Source organism: Mya arenaria, chromosome 2, assembly GCF_026914265.1.
Source record: "Mya arenaria isolate MELC-2E11 chromosome 2, ASM2691426v1".
NCBI classification, from domain to species: Eukaryota; Metazoa; Mollusca; class Bivalvia; order Myida; family Myidae; genus Mya; species Mya arenaria.
In genome coordinates this window covers 31,429,768-31,441,124 of record NC_069123.1, presented here as the reverse complement: position 1 = coordinate 31,441,124, position 11,357 = coordinate 31,429,768, and the positions used below count along the sequence as shown (strand labels likewise).

At 33.5% G+C, this 11,357-nt stretch overlaps 1 protein-coding gene across 1 annotated transcript in view; it reads left to right on the top strand.

Annotated features, from left to right (window-relative positions):
• Positions 1-9,006: 9,006 nt before the first annotated feature.
• LOC128217295 (RYamide receptor-like) overlaps positions 9,007-11,357 on the top strand; it is an 87,171-nt gene continuing 84,820 nt past the window's right edge. Inside the window, exon 1 of the mRNA XM_052924342.1 lies at positions 9,007-10,492. Within this exon, the coding sequence (XP_052780302.1) occupies positions 9,701-10,492 (792 nt within the window). The 5' untranslated portion in view covers positions 9,007-9,700. The remainder of the gene's footprint in view (positions 10,493-11,357) is intronic.

Genomic DNA, 11,357 nt, shown 5'->3' with positions numbered 1-11,357 from the left:
TGGATATCTGTCATCTATAAAACGCTTTATGCCGTGTTAAATTACTTAATCAAGTTCTGTTTGATCAGGTGGGATATTCACCGAAAAACATTAATGAAACGCATTCGTCAACAATGCGATACTGTTTGGAATGCACAAAATATGGTTCCGATTCCAAGAATAAATATGATTCGACAAATATGTAAACATCTCGGCTAGAACACAAAGCATAAATCTGCAGACGTAAAATTACAAATTTAATACACCAAATCCAAATCAAGAGATCAAGAGATGAATATTTCAATGAGAACAAATTGATTGAGATACAATACTTTGGCTGACAATACAACGGTATTTGGAATGACCGATGGTTCAACTGCCCGGCATAAATTTTCAAAACAAAGCAGGAGAATGCTGGGAAAATTCCCCCCAACACCAAATTTCACAATTAACAAAGTCAGGTTTCTGTTATTTAACTGGTATTTTCAAAGAACAACAGATCAAGACAGGAGGACAAACTGACGTTGCCCAATTCACCAGAAACGAGGTAAGGGCAGCTTAGATTTAAGTGCCAGCAAAAATATGGAACCAGCATACAATAACACGTTCAGTTTCAAATAGAACTGCACACCTAAATAATTATAAATGACATTTAGATCAGATACCAATATTACAAAACTACTCAAGTAAATCCCCAATTACAATTCATTCAAACAATGTACAGCATAGCAAGGTACAAAGTTACAAATATTTATTCTTCGAAATCATGGAGTCAAATAAGTGTTTTAAGATGCATTACCGAAAAATTTAATTTTAAAAACATGAGCGAGTCCCTTTAAGAAAGGTACCTCAAAATCATAAAATAGCATGGATTTGTAACATATTTTAGTTCAGGTTTTCATTTGATTTGTTATCTTAATAAAGATTTGAGTATAAATAGCATGGAATTTTATTCCGCATCTTATAGGGTACCAGTTTATATGTACCAACAAACCAACCTTTAAGAAGGGAAAATGAATATACACCCAAGCGAGGGAAACTGTGTGATGAACCAAAAAAAAATCATAGATTAAATAATTCAAATTATACCCATACTATTTTTTTCTATTTTTTTTAAGTTCCTAACTTAGACTGAAATATATCTTTAGATATATTTGGTAATAGTGCATACAGCTCATGTGGCATTGTAACCATTGTAATAATAGGAGAGGATATTCCTTGTAGGATGAAACGTTTTATGAAAATTTTCATTTTTTGTCGATTTATTTTTGTTATAAACTTCAAACTTAAGCACTGAAATGTAACGTATACACCAGGAATTACCATAAGAAAGGGCGTAACTAAGGAGCGCAGCCATTTTACGTGCACTGAAATATCAGAGTGGATTTAAGGTTGCTCGTAGATATAGCGTATCACTTAATGTGTTTTAATAATTTTTAACATGGAATACAAGCTTACTCACATGATATCTTGTTACAAAGACGTTTTCTCTGTGACTCAGAAACATCGGTCTGGCTTCCTTTTGCTGGAACAGGAGAAGAAAAACGCTTTTAGTCAAATGAAGGCATACGATGTAAGTATTTAATGTGTATAGTCAGAAACATATTAAACAAAATATGTGTATTACTTTCCCTATGACGCAGACTATGTTCCAAATTTTGCCTGCCTTACTTCTGTTTGTTTACATACAAAATGTAAAAGAAACCCAGTTTTGTCTGCATTACTTCTCTTTGCTCTTTCTCTAGTTTTGTTGGAATGACCTCTCTTTGTTTACGTACAAAATGTACAAACCTAGAATTGTGTGCAATTCATCCTCTTGTTTAATTGCGAAATGTAAAACAACATAAGGTCAAACATAATAACATTTACATAACCTACTACACAGTCAGGTTTTCAATGAACAATACATATACTTCATTTAATTCCAGCATTAATTTTAAAGGGACTCGTTCATGTTTTTTAGGGTCGGACGCCGAAAAATATTATATATTCGTGTAAAATATAAAGAAAAAGCATGTTTCAATTTTAAAAAAAAACACCATAATCGTTAATTAATTGTCTTCTGTAAAAAACTATTTAAAAATATGACAGAAAATTATTTTTTTCGCATAGCATCATCGCTCTGCTGTACGAGAATGTATAATAATTGTAAATTGTTGTTTGCGTTTTTGTGTCAGTGACGTTAATATACCTTTAGTCATAACAGACCGAGCTAGGCAAAAGATCTTGAAAGTGTCACCGCAGAAAGCGACTTCAGTATTTTGCAGAAGAAATGCATGTCAGTCGATTCTTCACATTCCACTGTTGTTCAAGATAGGTACAGTATGTACAGGGGGGGGGGGGGTTGATTTAATGCGACGAAGATCAATTTGTATTTACGTATGCTTGCCATGTTAGAAGGTCATTTAACATGGGTATATATTACCAAGTGTGTAATGATATTTTCCAAATTTGTAAAACCTTTCTACTTAGAAACACAACGTACGATAGCATGCATGCACTTTTGTCCTTCTTTCCACGAAAAGGAAGGGGATTTTGCTGGGGGTATTTTTTCTTTCAATCGATGCCACCACTGCACCGACCATTGTTGTCAACGAACAGTCTCAATCAAAGCAATACTGTAATCGAACAGTCTCAAGAAAATCAAGACTATCAACACATAGTCTTAATCAGATTAAGACTTCTTACTGAAGTCTCAATAAAAAACAAAACTGTCAATCAACAATCTCAATCGTAGAAAGGCTGTCAACGAAAAGTACCAATCAAATCAAGGCTGTCAACGAACAGTATCAACCAAAGCAAGGCTGTCATCGAACAGTCTCACACAAAGCAAGGCCGTCAACAAACAGTCATAATTAAAGCAAGACTGTCAACGAACAGTTTCAAGCAAAGCAATGCTGTCTAAGTTAAATCTCTGCCAAAAGCAAGTCCGTCTACGAACAGTCTCAATGAAAGCAAGGCTGTCAACGAACAATCAAAGCAAGGCTGTCAATGAACAATCTCAATCAAAGCAAGGCTTTCAACGAACAAAGTCGATCAAAGGCAATGATGTCAACGAATAGTAACGATCAAAGCAAAGCTGTCAAGGAACAATTTCAGTAAAAAGAAAGGCTGTCAAAGAACTGTTTCAATAAAAAGCAATGCTGTAAACGAACGGTACCAAGCAAAGCAAATCCGTCAACGAACAATCTCAATAGCAAGGCTGTAAACGTAGAGTCTCAATCAAAGAATGTCTGTCAATGAACAATCACAATCAAAAGCCAGGCTGTCAAACACTAGTCGCAATCAAAAGCAAGGTTGTCAATCAACAATCTCAATCAAGAGCAAGGCTGTCAACGAGCAATCTCAATCAAAGCAAGGCTGTCAATGAACAGTCTCAATCAAAAGCAAGAATGTCAACGAACAGTTACAATCAAAGCAAAGCTGTCAACGAACAATCTAAATCAAAGCAAGGCTGTCAACGAACAGTATCAATCAAAGCAAGGCTGTCAACAGACAGTCTCACCCAAAGAAAGGCTGTTAACGAACAATTTTACTCAAAAGCAAGGCTGTTAACGAACAGTTTAAGTTAAAAGCAAGGCTTTCAACAAACAGGGGCAAGGTTGACATTAAATGGTCTCAATCAGACTTAAAATATCCAATTAAATCTCAATAAAAGCAAGACTGTCAACAAACAGCCTTAATTAAAGCAAGGCTGTCCTTGAAAATTTTCTTTTATTAGAAATATAAATTGAAGTGTTGTCATACAGAATAAATAAAAGAAATTCGTCATAAGCAATAAAATGACAACAACTAATGCAAATACCCCTAATATACTTTTAACCAGTCTAGAAACTACATCAATGTGTTACATTTCTATAGTTAAAACATATAGTTTCCTAAAACATCTGTTTTGTTTCAAGACATCAATATCATTCGTAAGAATAATTAGAGAACAAATGACATCATAACCCACTTAACAGAACATTACCTGCGTTATTTTGTTGTAATTTTATGTGTTAGCCTGAAGTCAAATGTATTCGCGAGTAGTTTGAATCGACACGGGTTGAGTAATTTAATAACATATTGATAAAGGAATAATTTGTGGTAAAACAAACACGACGGGTAGAGATACTGTTAGCCTATTGTTCAATTAGCGTTCAAGAAGGGATGAGGATAATGTATTACTCGGAGTAAAGGAGATGACACAGCGCTCTTGTAACCCACTAATTATGTTCTTAAAGCACATGTGATATAAATAAACTTGTCCAAATGCAATATGGTATAGTGAATGTCTGCAATTTTTAGAAAATTAAAAGGTCAGAGTTTTTCTCAGTTAGGGACGTCGCTTTGTAAAATCGTTGCGGTAAAACAAACTCGAAGTACGGATAGCATACATGTAAACGCAAACATCCACTAACTAATTAGTGTTTAAGTGTATTTCTGAAATTCTAATGTAAGGTATTTACCAAAAGCTATGCTTTACATGCTTTAAATATGTGTGCTAGACTAAGTGTAACTTTTGAATATCTATGGTTTAAGGTAATTCATCCATCATTAATACAAATTATTGCTATTAGAATATTGCCATATTAAAGATACAAAATGTTCAAGTTTGATATTTCTTTAGTTTTCACCAATATATTTTATCTAAAAAAACATCAAATAAATCAAACTGTTGTATTTCATCACGTCAATATATCATATCATAATAGAAACGTGTTCTTTAATAATGTTATCCATGCACACATTTTTTATGGTTCATCATTATAAAATACAAAATGGTCTCGATGTTAATATTTAACACATTTGTATATTTTAATGATCTGGATGGGTTACCTTTAAACTTCTTCATTACAATTGGCTGGTGTTCTTTCAGAGTTGGTGTGATCCACATCAAAACAAAGCTGGGCCAACTGGCAAAATTTCAGCCACCCATATTGTGCAATTAACCAAGTCAGGTTTTAAGTGATGTTTCTGGTATTTTTTAAGAATTTTTAAAGAACAACAGATCAAAACAGAAGGACAAACTGACGTTGCCAAATTCACCAGAAACGAGGTAAGTGCAGATTATATGAGGGTGCCAACATAAATATGGAACTAACAGTACACAAATATATTCAGTTCTAAATGAAACTACGCACATTGGTAATATAAAAATGACTTTCAGATCACGCACCAAAATCACAAAGGTACTGAAGACAATTCTTTATCAAACTTCAATTTTAACACAATAGAGCATAGCCAGATACAAAATCTTTCATGCATTAAAAAACGACATTTTTTTCACATAATATGACATTGTAGAATGATTATTTAAATATTGTAGCTTGTAATGCAAAAATAAATGAGTGCAACTCTTATGTTTGAGAAATTCCTAAAGTATATTTTTATTTTATTTTTTTAATGGTTTTTTAAATTATTTAACGAAATAGTAGTAAGCACATAATCTATGGGTGAATGCAAGTGTAAAAAAAGTAAATCGGTGGCTGATTTTAAATCACGTTTTATTCTTATGTGTGGTAACATGAGTAAGAGTCGAGAATTAAGTTACGTATTTTGTGATAATGGTGCCAGATTGCAATCAGTCAAGTTTTTATTGTGCAAACATCAAAAAGCCAATTAATGAAAACATATTTCAATTATGTTTTAACACATTGAAAAGTTATGTAAATGCCTGTTGATTCTAAAGGTTCGCATATCAAACATATCACGTTCTACAAACTAATGCAATAGTTGTTTGTTAAACAATGTTTAGTGTTTGTTTCCACTCAGTGACGTAATTCCGCTTCATGTTTGAAACAATTAAATACTCTTAGTAACGCCTAGGGACATTGCACCTATCCAACTCTGAAAATTATTCTCAGACGGCGCTTACTGTGCTAAAAACAGAGATACATTAATTGTCATTTGATAAACTTAGTCTAACGGCAAGCTAATTAAAAATGCAGACGAGAATGTCAAGAAGATAAGCAACCAGACTGACAAACAAAAACTATAAACTAATCAAACACGGGCTTTTCATCTTTTTGAAAACAAAAATGTTGATACATAAATGTTAGGGTGCTCGCTTATAAAGATAAACTTCAACCCGCAGTTGGTCTTACATATGTTACCGTTTGCTAAAAAATCCCAAGACCGAAGTCGAGGATTGACGAAAGATAGCTGAATGACATAACACTAATTTGTTACAGGCTGTATACTATTGCGGAAACACCTCAGAATAACATGTGTTCTTGGCCAACTCGAATGCTAAGATTATATGTTGAATAGATCTGTGATGAGCAGAGAAATCGGTTCACAGGCATGTTATGAATTAAACAAGGGTGACGCCAACACATGCATATATTTGGCTGACATTTAAGTTGTAATTTACAATAGAAATCATTATATAATGTTCGCATGTGTACGGTTCTCTGGGGCACTTTTCCAGAAAAAAGGTTAAGGAATATGACAAATAAAATATAACAAAAAATTACATTGATAAAAGAAATTTGCGCCTTCAGTTTTCAACAAAACTATTTATTTTTGCAGTTCTCAATTCATGTTTGTTTTTAAATAAACCATGGCAAATGAGTCCAGTTACCCCTTTTTATTAAGCTTTCTTCCCCATGATTTTTAGATAACGTATCATTTATATCAAGTTTATCTTTGATATTACTTATACATAAAGGAAATTGTTGTTTCAGTGTTCCATGGTAATATATATCACAGACTGAAAATAAATTGATGTGTACTATTCACTTTTGGTGTTCACGAGATGAGGCTGTATGCATTCACATTATGTCATCTAATGTTTGATTTAAATAGCAGAACGGGCTTTATTTTCTTAACAATAAAACAGTATCAAATTGATATTTCGCTATTTTAAGCAGATAAATCTCTGTAACGCACAGGAAAGCAAACCAGGTATATTAAAAATCTAATTCATTGTGTCAATCAGCAATATATATATATAATTATGACTGTACCTGATATATTTGGACTTGACGGTGTAAAAAAGGTCATTACAGTCGCAATAAAAACACCCTGTATATAACTATTTAGTTTCATATATATAATAGCTATTTAGTTTCATATATATATACATTTCATTTTCTGCAGTACAGCACTTTTTGCATATAACTCGTCGGTACATTTTCCGTTAACAGGACGTGCTGCATAAATATTATACGCATTGATCTCCCCTGTCGCGCAGAGAAGATCTCTTCAACCTCGTACGAAATTATCTGGATTTCAGCAATATAGGCTTTAAAAAAACAAAAAAAAGTTTTTTTACACATATATATGCAATATGTGATTCACGTTCCATTAAATATCGTTGATTGAAAAGCTTAAAAGTAAAACATTATCTCATATCACACCTATTATGACAAGTATACTGTTCTAACGTTTGATATTTGTGTTACTGTTCATTTAGATGTGTAAGCAGAGAAAGAACACCATTACATGATCCATTAATCTTATCAAAAGAAAAAACACATGACCCATCTACAATTTGTATTATGTTATCCTGACGGAATTAGAAGTGAATATATTTACAAATAAAAAAAAATGCCATTTCAATTGAAGTTTTACTTTTGTAACACACATTGTTTAACTTGTTAAGTTATTAACCACATGTTATACCATTTTTTGTAATTTCGTGTTAAAAATAATTAGTATGTAGCTATATTTGAAATTTTATTTACATTGTGACAAATAATATAGCTTGAAGGCAAGCCATGAAGTTTATTTTCATATTAAGCGTTATCTGAAGTGTTCACGGTTGGCAATTAATTCACTGTACATCAAACATCTAGTACAATTTATGTACGGATGAACACGCTAATACGCTGTAAGTAGCCAACTCTTTATATTCAAATAGTTTTGTAAAACCTTAGTATCAAAAGAGAATAGAAACACTTTAAAACATCAGTATATTATGAATAAATATACATATGAAAATAGTTTTGTGATCGGATTTTTATTCCAAAGAACATGCAGCCACTGTGCGTTTGTTGATAAAATGACGATATTTGGGATGGCAAATGGTTGATTAAACTACAAGATATCGGCCGAAAATGTTTGAAAGGGCCGATTGCGACACGATCCGGAGAAATTATACTGGTACAACCGTTCCATGGAACATGTACGTTAAAGTTAGATGACATGAAGTAAAATATTTATGGTTAAGAATGGGTGAAGTGAGCGTATCATCGTTAAATCTGACACAGGGAGTGTATATCGTATAAGTGGCAGTAGGCGGACAATTAACACCCGCGAAAATTAAAGCTCTTTATGATAAAGCCAAGTTCTTAATGATTGCATATCTGCTGTTTCATTGGCTGAAATTCCAGTGTATATTCTAATATTCATTAAAACTAACATTTGGTAGATTCAAAGGTATATCGCTTCGAGCAGCTTCGCATATAAAAAAGCTGTATCGAGCCGCAATGCCATCCTATGATATATGGAATGACCGTTCGTTATAATGTCCAAATAAAACAACGGGTATTAACCATCGACTTGAAATCTATCATCTGTAAGACGAAGCTTTTTGTGGTGTTAAATTACGCAATCAAGCTGTGTTTGATCAGGTGGGATATTCTCCGAAAAACATTAATGAAACGCATTCGTCAACAATGCGATACTATTTGGAATAAACGAAATATGGTTCCGATTTCAAGATCAAATATAATCCGACAAATATGTATAAATCTCTGCTAGAACACAAATAATAAATCTTCAGACATTAACTACACCAATCAAGATCAAGAGATCAAGATATGCATTTTCCAATGAGAATGCATTGAACGGGTCACAACGCTTTGGCTGATAATACAACGGTATTTGGAGTGACCGATAGTTCAACTGCCCTAAATAAATCTACGAGTATAGAATTAAACTGGAACCTGTACCATCTGTTAGTAGACATTTTATTTCATCTTTAAGTACCAAAATCAAGCTGTTCTCGCTCAGGTGGGCAGTTCACCCTACCGCAATCACAAGAATGAAATAACGAACATCTGTTTGATTGATACTGTTCACGTGGTTAAGTCGATTCATGTGAACTCTATAATGTTTCTGATTCTGCGATCCCTTCTTTCATAGATGGGTGGCTTGCAGTGGCTCGCTGTTTTCCGATATGCTTCTCTTAGACTCAGAGGCATTTCTACAGGAGATTCCTTGACGCATTCTCTGTATGTCTGTATTCTGCGAGTAATTTCAAGCTTTCTCGACAATAAGTGCGACCATTAGCTATCAGAGAAGAGTTCTTTCGGGTCTTACCAGAACTATTGCATTATCCGAATGCTGGATTATTAGATAAAAGGAAGAAATAAATTTACACAATGAAACAATAACATGGACTAATTAATAAGATAACGTGTATAGCGTGGTAATAATGGAAATATATGAAGTGTTTGGAATTAAACAATAAAGGAGTTTTAGAGATATTAAAACTGGAATTTATAATGAGTTTTGAAATTCGTCGGACATTTTGATATGCTTCGATTAAAAAAAACAATTAAAAAAACCCAACATTTGTCTATTCACAAATGTCACGGATTTTAAAATTGGATTTTTGAGGTATTGTGGAACATCGTACGGTTTTTCATTTGACATTTTTCGAATCGTTAACATTGAATTTTTTCAAGTTTATTTTTTCACCTATGTATCATAACGCTGTCAACAGATTTTTTTTCAATGAAATTGAATAACGGATTTATCTCTTTTCTGTCATCGTTGGAATAATACGAAAATGTGCAACGATAACATGTGCCTGGATCTGCGTGACATAAATAATGAATCATTTACACATTACAACATATCTAGGATTGTGACTAAAACAGGTTTAATTCCTAATACTAATCAATCAAATTCCACCTATTCCGAGAAAACCCTTTCTGGGGATTCTGCCGTAGGATTGATAGTCCTCTATTCGTTCACAACAATATTTTCCATCGTAGGCAACGCCTTTGTGATTTTAGTATTTGCCCGAGGGCGTAGGTCTAGAACTGACCTAAGGCCATTTTTAATAAATTTAGCCGTTTCAGACCTCATAATGGCTATTTTCTGTATGCCTTTCAGCTTCATATATGCAATGCTAGATAACTGGATATTTTCAAAACCAGTGTGTGTGATAGTTCTTTTTGTGCAAATGTTGTCCGTTTCCGGGAGCGTTTTTACCAACATGGCCATAGGGATAGACCGCTTTATGGTAGTGATGTTTCCGCTTCGATCAAGACTCACCAAAAAACGCGCTAAATACGTCATAGTGTTAATCTGGTTCGGGGCTGTAGCATTGTCATCCGTGCAATTTAAGGTCGCCCGTGCCTTGGATACTGAAGATAGGCAGATATGTACCGAGATCTGGGATACCCCGGCTCAGAGGAAAATATTCACAGTTTTTGTGTTTGTGCTAACATACGTCGTTCCTCTGCTTATATTATCCATAACATATTCTATTGTTGGAATGTTGCTATGGAAGCGGACTGCACCCGGAAATAGAGACAGAGCAAGGGATATGCACCAGCTGCGCTCAAAACGAAAGGTAGGTTGAAAAATTAACCAATATTGTAGTTCCAATTTTGTTAATGCTATTAAAATAAAAAAAATCAGTTTGATTGTGAAAACAACAATAAGCTGATGCATAACTACTCTCGTTTCATTTTTATGTCTACATACGAGAAATTTATTTAAGAGGCCTATATATCGTGCCCCTGAAGGGTAACGACATTTTGCTGGATAATCTTGTAAGCCTACATTTTTAACTAGCATAATATTCCCCACATACATAAACTGAGACGGACAAAATATTCCCCGTTCCTTTTTATTTTCTTTAATGTTGCTGTAAAATATTATAAAATAACATGAATAAAATTTTGAAGAATTTTGTTCCACTTATGCAAAAATTGGTTGGGGCAAAGGCGAATCAAGGAACGGAAGTGAAATGGTTTAAAATGTTTGCAGGGGTCAATATTTTTTCTAGTCCGAAAAAGTGCATTTTAAGCGTATTTTTCTTCTTTTTTTTTCTTCGATAATAACATAAATAGTATGGGGATTTTGTCCGGAGGGGATTTTGTCCGTCTTCAATGTACCTGTAAATCACTCTCACACTCTGACGCTGCGTTTGCTATTTTTTATCCATTATACTCTGGAGGCTAGTGCGCTATTATAATGCATATTACTGAGATGATAAGTGTTTTCATAAATATATGGGTAATACGATAGTGTTAGAAAACCAGGCTCAATTTCCCATCGATAATCAAATCGAATCAAAGCAAGCATTTCAATTAACCATCTGACAATAATCGAAATTTATAATATAATTTGGGAATATATCCAGTTTTACCATTACGAAAATTTAATTGGTTGATTACGGAATCCATAAATGTGATACTATAATCACGCTTATT